The 21,742-nt window shown below is 43.8% G+C and overlaps 1 protein-coding gene across 1 annotated transcript in view; it reads left to right on the top strand.

Moving 5' to 3' along the window:
* SLC35D2 (solute carrier family 35 member D2) overlaps positions 1 to 21,742 on the top strand; it is a 32,707-nt gene continuing 10,965 nt past the window's right edge. The window contains exons 1-7 of the mRNA XM_081213847.1: positions 1 to 230; positions 3,378 to 3,411; positions 8,308 to 8,394; positions 10,218 to 10,285; positions 17,309 to 17,380; positions 19,626 to 19,694; positions 21,604 to 21,706. Of these exons, the coding sequence (XP_081069973.1) occupies positions 79 to 230; positions 3,378 to 3,411; positions 8,308 to 8,394; positions 10,218 to 10,285; positions 17,309 to 17,380; positions 19,626 to 19,694; positions 21,604 to 21,706 (585 nt within the window). The 5' untranslated portion in view covers positions 1 to 78. The remainder of the gene's footprint in view (positions 231 to 3,377; positions 3,412 to 8,307; positions 8,395 to 10,217; positions 10,286 to 17,308; positions 17,381 to 19,625; positions 19,695 to 21,603; positions 21,707 to 21,742) is intronic.

Below are 21,742 nucleotides of genomic sequence, written 5' to 3'. Positions count from 1 at the left end.
TTTGGCTCGGCTTCCTCCGGCGGCGGCGGCGGTGGGGATGCCGCGCGGAATGGCCGGGCGCCCGGGTCTCGCCAAGAGATGAAAGGCAGCCAAGAGGAGAAGCCGGAGCCGGCCGCTTCTGCCGCCGCCGCCGCCCCTTCCCCTCTGCTCCGGCTGCTTTCCGCCCTCTTCTACGGGATCTGCTCTTTCTGCATCGTCCTGGTCAACAAGGCGGTGCTGACGGCTTACAGGTGAGGAGGAGGAGGAGGACGAGCACCTGGACGGCTGGCGACCCCGCGCACCGTCGGAGGTGGGGGGACAAACCCCCACCTTCCCCCTCCCCGATCGTGGTTGTGAGATCCGCTTCCCGCCCCTGCCCCATTCAAAAGCTACGTTTCTACCCAAGACTTCCTTTGCAGCGTCCGTCCCCGCCGCCTCTGGGCACCGATCCTGCTAACTCGACGGCAACCCAACCCCATTTGTCCCGTAGTTTCCTGGCTGGGCCACAAACCTCCTTCATCGGTGCTTCTCTTTCTGTAAATAGTGCTCCCCCCCCCCCCCAATCTCTTCTTGAACTCACACTTGCATTTTGCAAGGTGTTTGGTGACTGGGAAGCTCAGTGTGAGAGCATCAGGTTTCCTGTTCAGGTCTCTTTGGGGAGACAGTGTGGTGTAGTGGTTAGAGTGTTGGGCTAGGCGCTGGAAGAGACCTGGGTTCAAATCCCTGCTGGGCCATGAAGCTCTGGGGTGACCTTGGGCCAGTCACTCTATCTAAGCCTCACAGGGTTATTGTAGGGATTAATGAGGAGGCAGAGAACCATGTGTTCCCTCCTTAGAGGAAAAAGTGAGATATAGAATTCAATAAATATCGTTCGAAATTTGGACAGCTTTGGCTTTGGTGGCAAAGGTTGAACTGAGCTCCAGAGCTTCTCAGTCCAAAGTTCTTGCTCAGCTGTTGCTTTTTCTGGTGGTTAGCCAGCCTGGGAGAGTGGAAATGCAGGAATGTGTTTCATGAATCATACGCATACAGTCAAAACTAAGAGCTTTCATGGTTCAAGAATGCATTCTTCAAGAATTTCTCTTTTTTACTTTATTTATCCATACATTTCTAAACCCTTAAATCAAATGCAAAAAAAAAAAAGCTTCTCAAAGCAGTGTACGCAGGCCACATGGCAAGGTAAGCTTGTACAAATAAAAATGATTTAAGATGGTATCTAAAACTAAGCACAGAAGACACCTCTTTTAATATGTGAATTCCTCAATGCAGGCTGTACTACATTACAAACTCCCATTTCTTTTAGCTGTCAAACTCAGATATCACACAGGACAGTTAGCAGTGCTTCTCCAGCAGATCACAAAGGACAGGCAGACATGTATTAGGGCTGCCGTACGTTCTGATTTTCCTGGACTTTACTGGGATTTCAAAGGTGGAATTGACGTCTGAGGAGAATTTCTGAAAGGTGGCACTTTGTCCTTGATCTTAGACAAGTCAATAGGAAAACCACTTTTTTTGGGGGGGGGTCTTAGAAAAGCTCAGCAAGTTTGGGGTGTCCTGGTTTTTACTTTTTGAAACATGGCAGCCCTAATGTATGGATAAAGGTGGTCCTTCAAGTTGGCTGGGCTTTATATGTGAATAGTTACCTCTTAAATTTGGCCTGAGAGCATATTGACTGCCAGCGGAGATCTTTAAAGAGCAGTGTCTGGACCACTATGGCCTTAGTCCAGGAACAGCTACAGCTGTTGCATCAGCTGGAACTGATAATGGGCATTCCTAGCCTCAGGGGGGACCTGCACCCAAGGTTACAAAAGATGGATCAAGTAACACCCCCAGAATGTGGAGCTCTCCTACAAAGAGAGTGCAGCCCCATCTAGAACCAGCAACAGGCCTATCTCCCGGACATAAGGTAAAGGTAAAGGGACCCCTGACCATTAGGTCCAGTCGTGACCGACGGGGTTGCAGCACTCATCTCGCTTTATTGGCCGAGGGAGCTGGCGTACAGCTTCCGGGTCATGTGGCCAGGATGACTAAGCCGCTTCTGGCAAACCAGAGCAGCACAGGGAAACGCCATTTGCCTTCCTGCCGGAGTGGTACCCATTTATCTACTTGCACTTTGATGTGCTTTCGAACTGCTAGGTTGGCAGGAGCAGGGACCGAGCAACGGGAGCTCACCCCGTCGCGGGGATTCGAACCGCCGACCTTCTGATCGACAAGTCCTAGGCTCTGTGGTTTAACCCACAGTGCCACCCGCATCCCACAGGAGCCACTCAACCATAGATCCTCCATCTTGAGCTGTGTGGAGAGGGAGCTCTTTGAAAACTAGAACTTCCCGTAGGGCAAGATGGCTGTTGAATGGTCCTGTGGTTGCAGTTGACGGGGGGAAAGAGTCCATCTCACACAGAACAGCAAGAGCTAGATGGGGGGCAGCTTTCCCCATAGGGCCAGATGGTCCTCAGAAAGCCCTGTGGTGGCTGCTGGGAGAGGAAAAGGCCTCCTCAGTTGGCGTGATAGATCGCCAGATTCATGATTAAACTCCCATCAGCTCCAGCAAGCATGGTCAATGGTAAGAGAAGATGGGAGTTGCAGTTCAACATCATCTGGAGGACGAAAGGTTCCTTACTCCTTCTGTAACGTGTAAACTCCACTGGATCACAGTCTTGAGCCTGTACAAGCAAAATAATTCCTGGCTTTGGGGTCACCTTCCATGTGCAAAACTCTTCCCTCGAGTCAGAGATAGCCCTTTTGTGAGTGGTAGAGACTTTCTGCTTGTAGAAGGGCAGCTTTGCATCCCACCATGTAACATTTTATTTTTTTTATTTCTAAGTAATGATAAATAGTTTTACAGCTGTGGTTTCTTCCCAAGGCTTGCTGGGAACTATAAAGTTCTATGAGAAGACCACATCTCTGTAGCAGGAAATGTTCAATGCGATCACAAAAGTACGATTCCAAGCAGCTTGTGAAAACAATGGAAGTTTTAGTCTGTAGCTTCAGAACCAGGCAGTTTTTTCATCTTTCTTTGCCAAAGGAAAAACAAATTCCTGCCAGATTAGAGAAATAGGTTCATATGCTGTTGATGAGAATTGCACAGAAAAATTGCCAAGTACGGTAATCTGTATTGTCAACTGTTGCTTGTCTTGTCTTTCAATTGTCATGAAAATATTGTATTGAAAAGCTAACTGCCCCCCCCCTTAATTTGCACTAACCTTCTTTGAAAGGGAATAAGCCAATTTTATTTTCCTTCAGGCAATATCAGAACCTAATTTGAAGAGCTGTTATATTTTCTTTCATTTTATCAATGTCTTCAAGAGCTTTGTTTCTTTCTGAAATAAAAAAAGAGTTGTCTAAATCTTGTTTTGTTTTGTTTTTAAATTGCATCTGATACAGTTTTCTTTTCTTTCTAGATTCCCATCTCCAATGTTCCTTGGAGTAGGACAGGTATGTTCAAAGATTAAAAGGTTCTAAATGACAGGTAGCTTAAGGCTAGTTCCAAAATGTGGGTTTTGTTGATATCAGTGGCTTGGGATATCAGTGTTGAATGACTTCCGATTAAGGTTTAAGGCCTATTCATGCACGGTGGATGCGGGTAGCGCTGTGGGTTAAACCACAGAGCCTAGGACTTGCCGATCAGAAGGTCAGCAGTTCAAATCCCTGCGATAGGGTGAGCTCCCGTTGTTCAGTCCCAGCTCCTGCCAACCTAACAGTTCGAAAGCACGTCAAAGTGCAAGTGGATAAATAGGTACCGCTCCGGCGGGAAGGTAAACGGCGTTTCTGTGCGCTGCTCTGGTTCTCCAGAAGTGACTTAGTCATGCTGGCCACATGACCCAGAAGCTGTACGCCGGCTCCCTCGGCCAATAAATCGAGATGAGCGCCGCAACCCCAGAGTCGGTCACGACTGGACCAAATGGTCAGGGGTCCCTTTACCTTATGCAGTTCTGTAACTTTGGGTGGGAAAGGGCTGAAGCTTAGTGGTAGTGGTAGAGCCTTGCACACAGGAGATCTCATGTTAAGTCTCTGTTATCTCCAGGTATAGCTGGGAGAGACTCTCATCCAAAACCCTGGAGTGGTACTGCTTTGTTGTTGTTGTTGTTGTTTAGTTGTTTAGTCGTGTCTGACTCTTCATGACCCCATGGACCAGAGCACGCCAGGCACTCCTGTCTTCCACTGCCTCCCGCAGTTTGGTCAAACTCATGCTGGTAGCTTCGAGAACACTGTCCAACCATCTCGTCCTCTGTCGTCCCCTTCTCCTTGTGCCCTCCATCTTTCCCAACATCAGGGTCTTTTCCAGGGAGTTTTCTCTTCCCATGAGGTGGGCAAAGTATTGGAGCCTCAGCTTCAGGATCTGTCCTTCCAGTGAGCACTCAGGGCTGATTTCCTTCAGAATGGATAGGTTTGATCTTCTTGTAGTCCATGGGACTCTCAAGAGTCTCCTCCAGCACCATAATGCTAGTCAATATCAATACTGAGCTACGTTGACCAGTGGTCTGACTCAGGACATGGTAGCTTCATATGTCCCATCATTTGAGATGGGAGAGCCCAGACAGGGCCCCTGGAGTTTCCCCTATACAGTGGTGCCCCGCAAGACGAATGCCTCGCAAGACGGAAAACTCGCTAGACGAAAGGGTTTTCCGTTTTTGAGCTGCTTCGCAAGACGAATTTCCCTATGGGCTTGCTTCGCAAGACAAAAATGTCTTGCAAGTTTGTTTCCTTTTTCTTAACACCGTTAATACAGTTGCGACTTGACTTCGAGGAGCAACTCATAGAACGCAGTGTACATAGTAGCCTTTTTTGAGGTTTTTAAAGACTGGTGATTTTTGAAGCTTTTCCAAAACTTATTTTGCAGCCATTTGGTAAGTTAAGCTTTTAAAACTTTTTTTGGGGGGGGGTTTGGATTTTGGGTTGGGGTGTTTGGAATTCAAGGACTTGGTGTTGGGAAGGGGTTTGCAAGAATCTGGAAGCTTGTGTTTTTTCTGCATTTTTATGATTTTCTGTGACCATTGGGCCACTCTGCTGTTTTTTTAAAAAAATTATGGGTTTGAATTTCTGTGTGCTGGGTGGCTGGGGGAACAGTTGGGGAGGGGTTTGCAAGAATCTGGAAGCTTGTGGTTTTTTTTCTGCATTTTTATGATTTTCTGTGACCATTGGGCCACTCTGCTGTTTTTTTAAAAAAATTCTGGGTTTGAATTTTGAAATCCTCTTTACAGTATGTGTGACTTTAAAGAGCACTTAATAAACTCTTGTTGTACCAAATTTGGCTTTGTTTGGACTTTTTTTTGACCATAGGAACACATTAATTGATTTTCAATGCATTCCTATGGGAAACCGTGCTTCGCAAGACGAAAAATTCACTAGATGAAAAAATTCGCGGAATGAATTAATTTCGTCTTGCAAGGCACCACTGTATTGCACCACCATCTCTGGCTTCATCACCTGATCAGGATCTTGAATCACATGTCACATTTCGTGTGTCGAGAAGGTGCATGTCTGTCGCAGGGGCGTTCTCTACTCTTGAAGGTTTCCTGCCACAGACATGCACCTTCTCGACACGTGAAATGTGACAGTGAGGACAGGGCCAAAAATAGTGCCCCAGCTCTCCGCACTTACATGACTGAAATTGTGTGAGGGGAACACCTGAGTAGTATGTCTATTCACCTTCGTCTCAAAATGGATGAAATGCAGATTGGTGCTTCCTTTTGAGTACAGTCGTACCTTGGAAGTCGAATGAACTCCATTCTGGAAGTCCATTCAACTTCCAAAATGTTTGGAAACCAAAGCACAGCTTCTGATTGGCTGCAGGAAGCTCCTGCAGCCAATCAGAAGCCATGGAAGCCCAGCTTCCAAAAATAGTTTGCAAACCGGAACAGTCACTTCCGAATTTGCGGCGTTTGGGAGCCAAAACGTTTGAGAACTAAGCTGTTTGAAAACCAAGATAGGACTGTATAACCTAGTCACTAATGTACAACTTGAGGTGTGGTCCAGCCATAAAGCTGGGATACAGTGACCATGGTGGCATGTAACACTGAACCATGGTTTAGCGCTGCATGCATGAGCTAGAATGAGCACAACCAGAATCTGGACTTGCACTCCTGCATAGCCAGAAAAAGGACTTCTGCAGTGTTTAGTTTCACTTTCAAGAAATGCTGACTTAGTGCTGAATATGAACCATGGTTTAAAACTCCATTTACTTTCTAAACAAGCCAATTTCAATCCATAGCCTTGTTGAGTCACAAGAGTTTTCAACCGTGATTTCCCTTTAACTGGAGATTCTTTGAAAGCAAAACTAAACACCGCAGAATTCAGGCCATATGGAGGGAAGGCAGGCAGACAGAGCACAAGCCCAGTGCTTTGCTCGGACTCATTCTAGCTTGTTACAGTGGTACCTCGGGTTAAGTACTTAATTCGTTCTGGAAGTCCATACTTAACCTGAAACTGTTCTTAACCTGAAGCATCACTTTAGCTAATGGGGCCTCCTGCTGCTGCTGCGCCGCCGGAACACAATTTCTGTTCTCATCCTGAAGCAAAGTTCTTAACCTGAAGCACTATTTCTGGGTTAGCGGAGTCTGTAACCTGAAGCGTATGTAACCCGAGGTACCACTGTACAGTACATTCAAAGCTTCCCAGTGGCACTGCCGTTCTGGATGTGCAGTGCAGACTGTGACCAGCTTGCACAGTGGTTATGTTCTGGACCCCCATGCGTGTAGGTGGGCCCGCATAAGGCCACTCTGCCTCGTTCTTCCCCCTTTCCTTTTTTTAAAATACATTTTTATTGTTTTTTTAAACATATTTCCAACAATCATATAACATAACTTCTTATCTTATACAATGTTTTAGACTTCCGCCAACACCTCTGATGATTTTTCGTTCTTTATCACTTACTCTGCATTTCTTAATTTCTCTATTACTCTTAATTATCATTAACTAATAATTCTCCTCATAGTCTTTTTTGCAATATTTCAAATAGTCCTCCTTAGAAAACTTCTTGCTGTCTTACTAGCGTAGTCTGTTCATTACAGTTACTTTTCAAATAGTTTGTATATTTACTCCAGTCTTCTAAGAATCTCTGGTCCTGCAGGTTGCCTGTTAGTTTATCAAATTCTGCATAGTCCATCAATTTCATCTGCCATTCTTCTTTTGTCAGTAATTCTTCTTGCTTCCATTTTTGTGCCAGTAATATTCCTGCTGCTGTCATTGCGTATAAAAACAACTTACAATCCTGTCTATTAATATCATCTACTACAATGCCAAGTAAAAATGCTTCTGGTTTCTTAATAAATGTATATTTGAACATCTTTTTCATCTCATTATATATTATTTCCCAGAAGTTTTTCACTTTTTTACATCCCCACCACATGTGATAGAAAGTTCCTTCCTTTTCTTTACATTTCCAACATTTATTACTTGTTTTATACATTCTAGCTAATTTCACAGGGGTAATATACTACCTATACATCATTTCCATCACATTTTCTTTCAAAGCATTGCATGCAGTAAATTTTAATCCTTCTTTCCATTGTTTTCCCCAATCTTTTAACTGTATATTATACCCAAAATCCATTCCGGAGCCCCAGAATGTAGCCCAATGTATCATAACCAACTTCACCTCTTCATCTTTCATATGCCATTCAAGCAGCAGTTTATACATTTTGGACAAAGTTTTATACTTGTTATTCAATACTTCTATTTCAAATTTTGATTTATTATCATCAAATCCTTTCTCCCCGTTCCTCCCCCTTCCAGCTCTGCCCCATTCTGCCCCTTTTAGCAATGTTTTTGTGACATTTTGCGGTCACTTCCAGGTTTGGCTCAGTGCAAGTGTGCGCGGTCACACACATATCTGACACGCCTAAAATGGTTGCTGCCATTGGTTAGGATCTGTCTCTACTGATGAAGTCTGCAAACATGGAATGCCTGTTAGAATCACTGAAAGGAGAACCCAGCCTTGCTGTGCAGCAATGTAGCTTTTCTGCAGACTAACAGAGAGTGTTTTGTGATTCACCCATCCGCATACAGTGGTGCCCCGCAAGACGAATGCCTCGCAAGACGAATGCCTCGCAAGACGAAAGAGTTTTCCGTTTTTTGAGTCGTTCCGCAAGACGAATTTCCCTATGGGCTTGCTTCGCAAGACGAAACGTCTTGCGAGTTCTTGCGAGTTTGTTTCCTTTTTCTTAAAGCCTCTAAGCCGTTAATAGCCGCTAATAGCCGTGCTTCGCAAGACGAAAAAACCGCAAGACGAAGAGACTCACGGAACGGATTAATTTCGTCTTGCGAGGCACCACTGTATTTGAAATAGTATTTTGCTGTTGTGTACATGACAATTATTATTTTGCTTTTTAGATGGTAACCACTATCCTGATCTTATATGTGTCAAAACTGAATAGAATCATTCACTTCCCCGATTTTGATAAGAGTATTCCTATGAAGGTAAGACAAAGTGCATAACTTTAGAAAGTGAAAATCCTAATCTGATGCTATGTTATAGGTTGCATAATATAATCAGTGCTTTAGAGCTTTTTTGCCCCATGCTTGTCTAAGCGCCACAGGGAATCCTGAGTTTTCTCTCCAACAAAGTATGTAATGCTAAACCATGGTTTACTGCAGGCATGATGATGATGATGATGATGATAATAATAATAATAATAATAATAATAATAATAATAATAATAATTTATTTATACCCCGCCCATCTGGCTGGGTTTCCCCAGCCACTCTGGGAGGCTTCCAACTGAATATTAAAAACAATACACCATCAGACATTAAAAACTTCCCTAAACAGGGCTGCCTTCAGTTGTCTTTTAAAAGTAAAATAGTTGTTTATTGCCTTGACATCTGATGGGAGGGTGTTCCACAGGGCTGCTTAGGGAAGTTTTTTAAGTTTGACGTTTTATTGCGCTTATTCTGTTGGGAGCCATCCAGAGTGGCTGGGGAAACCCAGCCAGATGGGTGGGGTATAAACAAAATTTTTTATTTTATTTTAATTTTTTTAAGTCGAACGGACTGCTGGAACGGATTCTGTTTGACTTCCAAGGTACAACTGTATAGGAATAGCATCCTTGCGTCTCCCTGTACCAGTTCTTATATATCCAAAAAGGCAGGAGTCGCTTGCAAGAGCAGAGGGTAACAGCAGGCTTGGGGTGGCTTCTCCTCTCTCGCACTCCTATTCATTCAATTAAAGAGTGGACTTTGTGTTCAATGCTGCCTCTGAATTGGCTCCCACCTGGCGAATTGTGTGTTGTGTAGATCCATATTTTTCAGCCCAGATGTTGGGCTGGAAACATTAGAACAAACATAGGCTGCAATTTTCTACAGTCATCGGGAAATGAGCCCCATTAAACACAAAGTGCTCCAAGTAAACATCCATTAGATTTTTAATTTTTCAATTTGGCCCATGTTTATTGCGTCTTTAGAGCAGGGGTGTGGAACCTTTGGTCCTCCAGATGGTGTTTAACTCCAGCTCCCATAAGCCCTAGTCAGTGTGGGATGATAGGATTTGGAGTCCCAACAAATTCTCCACCCCTACTTTATAATGTGAAATGGTTGCCTTCCGCTGCACTCTTGTTAGGCTTAAAGGTAAAGGGACCTCTGACTGTTAGGTCCAGTTGCAGACAACTCTGGGTTTGCAGCGCTCATCTCGCTCTATGGGCCGAGGGAGCCGGCGTTTGTCCGCAGACAGCTTCCGGGTCATGTGGCCAGCATGACTAAGCCGCTTCTGGCGAACCAGAGCAGCGCACGGAAACACCGTTTACCTTTCCACCAGAGTGGTACCTATTTATCTACTTGCACCTTGACGTGCTTTCGAACTGCTAGGTTGGCAGGAGCAGGGACCGAGCAACGGGAGCTCACCCCGTGGCGGGGATTCGAACCGCCAACCTTCTGATCGGCAAGCCCTAGGCTCTGTAGTTTAGACCACAACGCCACCCGCATCCCTTTGTTAGGCTTAGTGGGGTCAAAATTGTGGTTGGTGTAAACATGACGTGTTGATTTTTTACTGCATTTTATTTTCATGGTTCCTGGTAATCTTCATTTTTGTGCGATCAAACTTCTTTGATTGAAAGAAGCAGGGCCTGGAATGTTGCATAAAACATTGCCAAAGTTCAAAAGTGGCAATCATTTACAAAGTTTGCTGCTTGCTGTATTTACTTTTTTCTCTCTGTGCTGGAGTGTATGAACTAAACTGAATAGATTTCTTCCACAGTTTCGGGGAAAAAACTGGTTTCATTCTAAATGGTACCCTCATTGTGTTGCAGCTGTTTCCACTTCCTCTCATTTACGTCGGGAATCACATAAGTGGATTATCAAGTACAAGCAAGTTAAGGTACAGCGTAAGTTGGGTTGTTGCCGGGCAGTTTGGTTTTCATTTAGCCCCTGTAAGTGAAAATGTTTTGAGACTATTAGAGCCGTTCTGTAGCTACATGTTGATTGAATGAGAGCCATATTGCCACATCCGCAGATTGTTTTGGACAAGACACACTGGGTAAAATTGCTCTTATGTGCTGCGTGAGGCAGTTAGAAAGGATTAGTACATACCTTCCGTTGATTTATTTTATTTTGTTTATTAAAAAAAATATTTATGTACCTTCCACTCAAAATATCAAGGTGCTGTTCGACAATATATAGAAATGCAATAAAACATAAGCGATATAAAGCAATAAAAATAATAATAAGAGGAGGGAAAATCTAAACCACTGAATACGCCTATCAGTATAGCGCAGTCGGTAGAGCATGAGAGTCTTAATCTCAGGGTCAAGGGTTCGAAAGATTCCTTCCAACTGTATGATTCTGTGAAAAGCATTGAAAAATCTTCAAGAGAGGCTTTCTCCCTGGTAGACACATGTCTGACAACACCAGGAACATTATTGATATATTGGAGTTGTTGCGAATTAGAAACACAAGGGCTGCTTTAATCTTTATTGATGCGGAGAAAGCATTTGACAACATTTCTTGGATGTTTATGAAGAAAAACTTGAAAGGGATGGGAGTGGGACGGGGGTTTGAAAATGGATTAGAAGCAATCTATTCAGAACAAAAAGCCAAACTGATAGTGAACAATGTGGTATCTGAGGAACTCCAAATTGAAAAAGGGACACGACAGGGGTGCCCTTTATCCCCTCTGCTATTTATTTCTGTTTTGGAGGTATTGCTGAATATGATCAGGGAGGACCAGTTGGTGCAGGGTATAGTGGTCGGAGCGAAACAATACAAACTGAAAGCTTTTGCAGATGACCTAGTCATTACAGTACAGGAGCCAGAATCTAGCACAAAAAGAGTTCTTGAACTTATTTTGGAGTTTGGTCGGGTGGCGGGATTCAAGCTAAACAAACAAAAAACTAAGGTTTTGGCCAAAAATTTGACGCCTACAGAGATAGAGGGGTACCAGAAAGAGACAGAGCTAAGTGTGGTTAAAAAAGTGAAATACCTGGGGGTATCTTTGTCCACCAAAAACTTAAACCTATTTAAAGATAATTATGAAAAATGTTGGTCGGAGATTAAAAAAGACTTGGATATTTGGTCAAGATTGAAACTTACCTTGTCAGGCCGAATCGCAGCTATAAAGATGTGTGTTTTGCCAAAAATGTTATTTTTATTTCAAACCCTCCAGGTCGTGGACAGAATGGAATGTTTTGGAAAATGGCAGAAGGATATCTCTAAGTTTGTCTGGCAGGGCAAAAAGCCCCGAATTAAATTCAAAATACTAACTGACTCAAAAGAAAGAGGGGGGTTTGCCCTGCCGGATTTAAGGTTGTACTATGAGGCTGCAGCCTTCTGCTGGCTGAAGGATTGGTTTCTGTTGGAAAACACCGATGTCCTAGATCTGGAAGGGTTTGACAATGTTTATGGTTGGCATGCATACTTGTGGTATGACAAGGCGAAGGTTCATAAACTGTTTAAAAACCATATTGTCAGAAAATCAATTTTTGCCGTCTGGATGAAGTATAAGGACTTACTAGAAAGCAAGACCCCGAGGTGGTTATCACCAGTGGAAGCCAAGATCTCTAAAAAAAGGCCCAATATGGAGGCCTACTGGCCAAAATATTGGGAATTGATTGAAAGAGTTGGAGATAATTGGAAGCTCCAAAGCCAGGACAAACTAAAAAACAAGGTGCGAGATTGGTTACATTATGCTCAAATTCAAGAGGTATTTAAAATGGATAAAAAAGTGGGTTTCCAGTTGGAGAAATCGAAACTGGAGACGGAGTTACTAGAACCAAAGACTAAGGTACTTTCGAGGATGTATGACTTGCTGCTTAAATGGAACACACAGGATGAGACAGTTAAATCTGCTATGATAAAATGGGCACAGGATGTAGGACACAACATTATGTCTGAGGACTGGGAAAGGTTATGGAACACCGGTATGAAATTCACGGCATGTAGTGCCTTGAAAGAGAACATTATGAAAATGGTATACCGGTGGTACATGACCCCAGTCAAGTTGGCTAAAATATATCATCTTTCTGATAATAAGTGTTGGAAATGCAAGGAGGCAGAAGGGACATTCTTTCACCTCTGGTGGACCTGCCCGAAAGTAAAGGCCTTTTGGGAAATGATACATAATGAGCTGAAAAAGGTATTTAGATATACCTTTTCTAAGAAACCAGAGGCCTTTCTTCTGGGCATGGTGGACCGGAAGGTGCCAAAGAAGGACAGAACCTTGTTTATGTATGCAACCACAGCAGCTAGGATTCTTATCGCAAAGTTCTGGAAGACACCAGATTTACCCACACTGGAGGACTGGCAGACGCAGCTGATGGACTACATGGAATTGGCAGAAATGACTGGCAGAATTCGAGATCTGAGCGAAGAAACAATGGAGGAGGACTGGAAAAAATTTAAGGACTATTTGCAAAAACATTATAAGTTGTTTGAATGTTAAGATTGCGCACGATTAAGAAACGTTATGCTTCTGCAATTTATTTTAAGTAAATGATAAAGTAAGTATTGATGGAAAAAAACGAGACAAATTAGAAACAAAATATTATGTTTATTAAGAGTGTTAAAACTAAATTACAAACTTTCGAAATTGGTAACATAATAAATTTAAAGGTATAATAAGATGGGAAACAAGATAACAAATTGCTGAACGGGTTAGAATAATGAATGCAATGCTGAGAGGATGCGAGGAGGTCCAAAAATGAGCCGTCGAAGGACGTTATGAAAGTATCTTAACTTTTTCTTCTTTTTCTTTATTTTTCTTTATATATATATAAAAAAATGTTTCTTGCATGTTGCTGTGTAAACAAATCTGTTAACCTATGGAAAGAAACGCAATAAAAAATTTTTATAAAAAAAAAAAAAGAAAAATCTTCAAGAGACATCTGAAAGTTAACAGCAAGGAGGCGTGCAGAGAGAGGGCAGGGAGAGTATTCCACAGTATGCGAGTAGCAACGTTAAAGACCTGACTTGTAGTTGAAGCCCGTCAGGCTTCTGAAACATGGGGAGGAACTAGCAGCGCTCTTCCTGATGAACTCAGTGACTGCGCTGGGATATAAAGGCTTTGTTTATCAATGCAAGAGCCTTGTACCTGGCCTTGTGTAACCAGGTGTATGTCCACCATCTGGGTTAGGGTTAGGGTTGCCATATTTTGAAGAGCAAAAAAAAAGAGAGGATGCTATGACGGCCATTCCAAGCAAATAAATGCAATTTGTCTCAAATTTTACCCCTGAAAAAGAGGGCGGGTCCTGGAAAAAGAGGAACCCTACCGAAAGTACAGCTCTGAGAGGAACTGAATCTTTTATTTGGAGTCATTGCGCACCCCCCTTGAACCTTATGCCCAGTAAAGAAGTTCACGCACCAGGATGTAGAGGTTTATTGCATGAAAATAAAAGAGACTGAGCACACAGATGCTCCTTCGGGCTGCTAGGTAGCAAACACCCAGGCAGCAAATTGCACAACACACACACACAGCTTAATTGTAAAGTTACCTCAGCCTGGAAGTGGGTGTACAGTGGTACCTCGGGTTACATATGCTTCAGGTTAAAGACTCCGCTAACCCAGAAATAATACCTCGGGTTAAGAACTTTGCTTCATGATAAGAACAGAAATTGTGCTCCGGCGGCGCAGCGGCAGCGGGAGGCCCCATTAGCTAAAGTGGTGCTTCAGGTTAAGTACAGTTTCAGGTTAAGAACGGACCTCCAGAACGAATTAAGTACTTAACCCGAGGTACCACTGTATCGATGTGGCACAGGCCCATGGTAAAAGAAAAAGGGGAGGCTGTCTGTACTCGGTCTTGAAGCAAGCCGAGTGCAAGTCAGGGATAGAGATCTATGCTTTCCGTGTGAGTTGAGCTCTCCGCTTCCATTTCCTATGCCAGCAAGGCAGCAGAATCTCACGCCCATTCTTTGATTTGCGGTCTAGTGAAGTGCCGGGATAATTCTTGAGATCATAGAGCAAAGAGGGAGGAAGACGAGGGAGGGAAGGGGGAGTAAGAGACCAAACTATGACCTCCAGTAAGAGAACCTAGATAATCAGCTACAGGAGCTGTGAGCTACCTGACCATTGGAAATTTGGTGTTTAATTATAGTTTAGGTCCCACCAGTGCTTTTTTTCCTAAGAAAAATGTTTAGGGGTACAGTGGTACCTTGGGTTACATACGCTTCAGGTTACATATACTTCAGGTTACAGACTCTGCTAACCCAGAAATAGTACCTCGGGTGAAGAACTTTGCTTCAGGATGAGAACAGAAATTGTGCAGCAGCAGGCCCCATTAGCTAAAGTGGTGCTTCAGGTTAAGAACAGTTTCAGGTTAAGAACGGACCTCCGGAACGAATTAAGTACTTAACCCAAGGTACCACTGTACTCTCATTTTCCTACTCAGATTGAAATACTGCCCCTCAATGAGGCCAAACTTAGATTCACAAAATACAGTGGTACCTCTGGTTGCGAACAGGATCCGTTCCTGAGGCCTGTTTGCAACATGAGCAGAATGCAACCCGCGCCTGCGGGTCGAGATTTGCCGCTTCTGCGCATGCGCGTGACATCATTCTGAGTATCTGTGCATGTGCGAGCAGCGAAACCCGGAAGTAACCCTTTCCGGTACTTCCGGATCGCCGCGGGACGCAACCTGAAAACGCTCAACCTGAAGCAAACGTAACATGAGGTATGACTGCATTTAGGGGTATGCGTACCCCTGCGTACCCGCAGGAAAAAAGCAATGGGTTCTACTGTAATCTGTGGAGAAGGGAGGGGACTTCCTGGCTGAGCGAATATCACAATACTTTAGTCATTTGAACCATTGTATATTCCTGTTTGCTGAGGTATATTTGAAGCAGAAGGGACACAACCTTAATCTCAGGAAGACCGTATGCTTCCCGAATCATAATTTTACCCTTGAAAGAGGATTTTATTGTGTGTGTGAAGCCTGGTTCCTACGTACAGGAGGGTGATGATTAACTTTCTGGTGACTTCAAGTTTAGTGTGCTGATGTTTTCCGTAAGCATTAACGATCATGATGTTTGCTGTACCTTCCTGGCCACGTTTCAGGTAAAAGCTAGTGTTTTATATTTGATTCATGCTAGCTCCATGATCTCCAGAAAGAAAGCACGTAAAAAACTGAGACTAGCCCCCATCATTACACATGGGCGACTGGTGCACATGCTTTAGCAGACATGTCACATGCTGCCAGCTGCCTGAACTGTGTTTATGGGAGCTACCGCCCACAGAGCCTCCATCTTTCCAGGGTTCTGACTCCATTTATTGGAGCTCAGCCCGCTGACAACTGCATTTGGACACCGGCCCAGGGCTTGGGTAGCCACTCCTGAATCAGATGAGAAATAAAGCTTAGGTGTCACCAGTGTACTGATGCCATCATGCTCCAAAACTCCTAGGGACCATATCCAATGTTGTCTTGATATGGGCTTGTTGTTTTTGTAGAAGTCCTTCAGACAGTGTAGGCCTTTGGCTTTCCAGGTTTTTATCGGGAGGTTTTGTGCTGCGTGTTGGAATAGTGGGTGATAGGCCAGGGGGATGGGGATAGTTTGCCTACTTTTCCCTGTGTGAACCTGTTCAGAGTTGTGGGGATTTTCTTTAGTTTGTGTTGAAGAAATGGGTATGCTTGTTGTGGGGGATGTTTTTGATGGCGTCTCTCTCCAAATGCACCCATTGTTTCGCCTCGTCTTCTAGAATATGCCGGATTATGTGGTGTACTTAGTTGGCGATGTAATATGATTCTACGCTGGGGATTCCCCATCCTCCTTCTGAGGAGGGGAGGTGCAGGTATCTAGGACTTATTCTCGGCTTTTTGTGTGAGGAAATAGAGTGTGGTTTTTTCCTGCCACTTCTGGAGTTGGGTTCGGGGAGGCCCTACCCAATGTTGATGTTTGTCCTCAGGGACAAAATGGCACCTTGTGGAATCTGCCGCTCTCCGGACTCTTCAGTGCAAGGAGGAATGAAATCACTGAAACACAGTGTCTCCGGTACCCATCCTGAGCACTCAGCCCAGGAGGTTACCATAGTCAGTGGTCTCAAAAGTGGCTGAAAGACATGAGTGGCACGTCCTCTCTCAATAAAAATCATCCATTAGGGCAACCAAGGCTGATTCAGCCCCAATACCTTTGGCAGTGACTGCCCTGACACCTTGGCCTATAGCTAGTGATTGTTGGGAGACATTATATCATTTATTTATTTAACAAGAAGCATAAATGAATATTTTTTTAAAAAAACCCTCTTCTTAAATGGTTTGCACAAAACCTTAATTGACACATTGCTTCTTATTTCTTGCTTATAATTTGCTCTTTCTCTGAGCAGAGCCCAGAGTGGCTAACAATGGATGCAATAAACAGCACAATATTAAAATGAATTAGTTGGCATGGAATACAATTGCTGCAGTCCAAAGCAGGCAGTGGCAAAATAAAACATTGCAACAAAGCCATCCTCGTGGTGCTCCAAAAGCCAATGAAAATAAATGAATTCACTTTAACTTGGCGCCTGACATCCATAGAATGTGAGGGACAATTGGAGATCTGTACTGGGAGGGAATTCCGTAAGTGGGGTACAGCCACTAAGAATTATTCTGCTGCATGTTATGAGCATCCCCAGCTGATCTTAAAGCCCTCATTGGTTGATACTATGACTTTTTCTTCATTGAATATTGTGCTGTGCAGAGTTCCAAGTTTTGCTTTATTTTTTGAATTGTCACTTCCAACTATTCTGTTGTGTATTAGGCCTGTGGTGTCAGACTGACATTTGGCCGCGACAGAGGCTGAGAATTTGTTCAGGCACGTTTCTTAATGCAGGATGATATCATTAGCAGAGACAAAGAAGCGTTAATTGTAATAAAAAAACCTTGAAACTGACATGACATGGATATTTCCCCCCTCTCTTTCTATTTTAAACAATCCAGTTTGCCAATGTTTACAGTCCTTAGGAAGTTTACCATTCCTCTTACATTACTGCTGGAAGTTATTGTTCTTGGGTGAGTATTTGCCTCCCATTTTTAAAATACAACTGCAATCTATCAGATAGGCTATCTGGCCAGAATGCATGGATGAGTAGTTCCTGTTGGCTAATTGAATTTTGACGATAATATTTGGGCTTCTCAGAACACTATGCACTGGGTACAAAACAGACACCAGTTAATCTACGAGCACTAGAAACTTGCAGCAAAAGAATTGGCTTGTTAGTTTGACTCAGTATGTGAAGTTCAGCCCTCCACCCCATAATACCCCGCTGGTTTCTTGGCCCAACAGTAGAATGACAGCAGAAGCCACATCTTCTACAAAACTCTCAAAGGTACTGTGCACATCTGGACCTCATAACCTTGTCCTCCCAGACTTCCCTTATCTTCTCCTTCTCATTGGCTCCTGATATATCCATGCCCCAATCACATACTGTTTTCCAGATTTTTTTAGCACACGGCTTTCTTCGTTTCATTTCCTTTCCTTACCTTGACCTCCTTGTATTCCCTCTTCTCGAACTTTCTTCAGGTTCCTGTTCTCAGTTCATTGCCAACATGACACCCTTCCTTCATCTTTCCTTTCCAGTCAGTAGCCTGCCTATTGTGCTTTTCCTGTTCCTAGGGCCGGGGAGAGATGATCGCAATGAAACTGACAGCTGTTCTCCACCTCACAGAATTTGGATCACAAAGATTCCTTGCTTCCAGAGCATTTGGAATATTTGTGAACATTATAACAACACACCATCTCAGCCAGGCTGTGTCACAATACAGTAAAGATTGCAATATGCCTTTGAGTCAGGCTCCTTAATGATTGGGTCATAAAGGGGTTTTCTCCTATTAATGTCCCAAATCGAATTTATTTCACTCACACATGAAAGGAAAAGGATTTCCCTTTTCTGTGGAGCATCAGGCACTGCCACATGCATGATGTTAGAGCTGCAATGCTTTGCATTTTTGCCGAAATCAGATGACTCATGTACAAGTTTGGAATGTAGATTATTGGGATTTATTATGGGTGTTCCCAAATGCTTTCATAGTGGAAAGGGAGGATGTAATCCCAACTCAAAGTTAGCACTGAGCTATTGCAAGAATCCCAGTGCATTGCAAGAAGTTCATCGTAAAACCAATTAGCAATTTGCATAGAGTATTTTAAGGATTCTACATATACTCTTGTTTTATTGCAGGGGTCAGCAAACTTTTTCAGCAGGGGGCCAGTCCACTGTCCCTCAGACCTTGTGGGGGGCCAGGCTATATTTTGAAGAGAAAAAATGAACGAATTCCTATGCCCCACAAATAACCCAGAGATGCATTTTAAATAAAAGCACACATTTGACTCATGTAAAAACACCAGGCAGGCCCCACAAACAACCCAGAGATGCATTTTAAATAAAAGCACACATTTGACTCATGTAAAAACACCAGGCAGGCCTCAGAAATAACCCAGAGATGCATTTTAAATAAAAGGACATATTCGACTCATGTAAAAACTCGCTGATTCCCGGACCGTCTGCAGGCTGGATTTAGAAGGCGATTGGGCCGGATCTGGCCCCCTGCCCTTAGTTTGCCTACCCATGTCTTACTGTAACCGTCTCTTGTCACTGAATCATTGAGTACACAGTCCTATACACAATTGTCTGGAACCATGTACCATGGGACAAAATTGTGAGTAGACCTGTCTCAGATTTGCATTGCAAGATACAGGTGACTCTGTCTGGAGATGCATTTGCTTTTGTTTGTGTGAGATACTTCATTAACCTTTCCATGGCTGAAGTTTCCCTCTTCTTTGAGCTACCCCCAGCGAGTTCCACTAAGCCACTGGAGCTTGCGCATCAGAAACAAATCCCTGGAAAGGCATCGCAAATGATGCCTGGCTTTGACTGACCTATTCGTAAGACAGAATGGGAGCATAGGCCTTTCACTGAGCCAGACCATTACTCATTACAGCATTTTTGCTGTGTTATCCAGGGTTTCAGGTGGTAATATTTCCCAGCTCTTCCTGAAGATCCCAGGGATTAAAACTGGGATCTACAACCCTTTTTAAAGGAAGCTTCACAATATTTTCGAATGGGGAAAAATTGGAATCTTGTCAGCCTGCAGGTGCTGTATGATTAAAAGAAATAAACCTAATTCTTTTGTTTCGTTCTGCTGTATCATAAAGCACTTTCTGAGAGGCATAATACTGGTTCAGATAAGTGTTTAGTTTGATTAGTGTTCATCCTAATTATAAACTGAATAGGATCAACCATGCGGTTTCTCTTTACAGGAAGCGCTATTCACTGAGCATTGTAATTAGTGTGTTCGCAATCATCCTTGGAGCTTTCATAGCAGCAGGGTAAGATTTTAAAGTCCTTTCCTTCTGTGTTGGATCGTTGTTTCTTGAGTGTACCACAAGAATGAAACCATTTCGTCAGGAACTGTCAGAAGAATTAGTGCAGGAGATGGCTGGTGCAAAATGCTTTTATTCCGTAGTCCTTTACATCCCATAATGTATGAGCCGCATGCAACCCTTTAACTGATGTCCCTGTGGCTTGTAGTCCCCCTTCCCAGCTGGTTCTTTCCCCACCCTGTTGCCCTCAGTGGCGGACATTGGGCTCTCAAATTTCAGCAGCCCAAAAATTTGGCACACCTCCAACTCTCGTGGTCAGTTCTGCAGCACTGTTGTGTTGCCCCCCACAGCACGGAGCCCAGTGCGGCCGCACCAGTTGTGCCGCCCTAAAACCGCCTCTGTTTCCCTTCTGATTGGTGCTGGAAACAGCAGAGCAATGCGCTGATCTGCACATGCCTCAGATGCTCTCAGCACTGGTCTGTTGATTTCCTCTCCTTTGACAGCACACTGCCTTTTCCATACCATATAAAAACTACAACTAAATCTCTCTTCAGTTCCAAAAGATGGGCTGTTGTTGGAGAAACACAGGTCCAAGGCCTTCCTTGAGTGCTTGGAATTATTTGCACTGTTCTTTGGATCTGGGGCTATGAAATATGAAAATCACTTAAAAACTAGCTTCAGCTGAGTCAGTACTGCCTTTCGTGTTTCTGCTAAACATAAAAAGTGCTTGCTCTCCTAAGCAAAGTCATTTCTTCACTTCACTCTCATTTACTAACCTTGTACTTCTGCTGGGAATTGCCCCAAGACACAGTAGGTGATGCGGGTGGTGCTGTGGTCTAAACCTCTGACATTTGGGCTTGCCAATTGGAAGGTCAGCGGTTTGAATCCCCACAACGGGGTGAGCTCCTGTTGCTCGGTCCCAGCTCCTGACAACCTAGCAGTTCAAAAGCACGTCAAAGTGCAAGTAGATAAATAGGAACCGCTCCGGCAGGAAGGCAAATGGCGTTTCCGTGCACTGCTCTGGTTTACCAGAAGTGGCTTAGTCATGCTGGCCACATGACCCAGAAGCTGCACGCCGGCTCCCTCAGCCAGTAAAGCGAGATGAGCGCTGCAACCCCAGAGTCGTTTGTGACTGGACCTAATGGTCAGGGGTACCTTTACCTTTACCTTTTTACAGTAGGCAAATTGTTTTCCTGCATCACCACAAAAAAGAAGGGTACCACATTGAGCAAAAGATTTCTGCATCGCAGGGGGTTGAACTAGATCAGGGTTTTCAAAACTTGGGTCGCCAGTTGCTTTTGAACTACAACTCCCATCATCCCTAGTTAGCAGAACCAGTAGTCAGGGGTGATGGGAATTGTAGTCCAGCTGGAGACCCAAGTTTGGGAAACCCTGGACTAGATGATAGTTGTGGTCCCTTACAACCCAACAATTCTATGAGTCTGTGATAGTTATATAGGTGGGGAAATGGTCTCAGACCTAAGGGAAGATTCAAACCCTAGTCATGACCCACCAATAAACTGCTACTAACTTGTTTGGGAGGTTTGCACCGCACAAGCTCTGTTGAAATGAACAGGGGATATTTAGCTGTAGCACTTGTTAAAGTCCACTCATGGCTATTTCCTGCCCATCTCTTTTGAGAATTAGTCTGATTTTGACTCTTGGTTGCATAGATCAGCTAAGTCACCATTAGAGAAGTTGCCAGGAATGAATCGGAGCGATTTCTGAGTGAAATGCTATCTGGAACAGTCCAGCTGTTTCGTTTCATTTGCTGTTGTCTTTACTACTACGGACTTCTGAACCTGCTGTTATAATCAGGTTTTATAATATGGAACTGATTTGGGAAGCCAGCAACGCACAACACTGTTCAAAGGATGCCTTTTAAATGCCTTCATCTCTGTATTCTCTCTTCCAGATCAGATCTAGCTTTCAGCATGGAAGGCTATGCCTCTGTGTTGCTGAACGATGTCTTCACAGCAGCAAATGGTGTTTACACAAAACAAAAAATTGACCCCAAGGTAACTATGTGGGGATTTCATTTCCACGGAAAACCA

Source organism: Podarcis bocagei, assembly GCF_964188305.1.
Source record: "Podarcis bocagei genome assembly, chromosome: 11".
Taxonomy (NCBI): Eukaryota; Metazoa; Chordata; class Lepidosauria; order Squamata; family Lacertidae; genus Podarcis; species Podarcis bocagei.
This window is presented reverse-complemented; position numbering and strand designations above follow the sequence as displayed.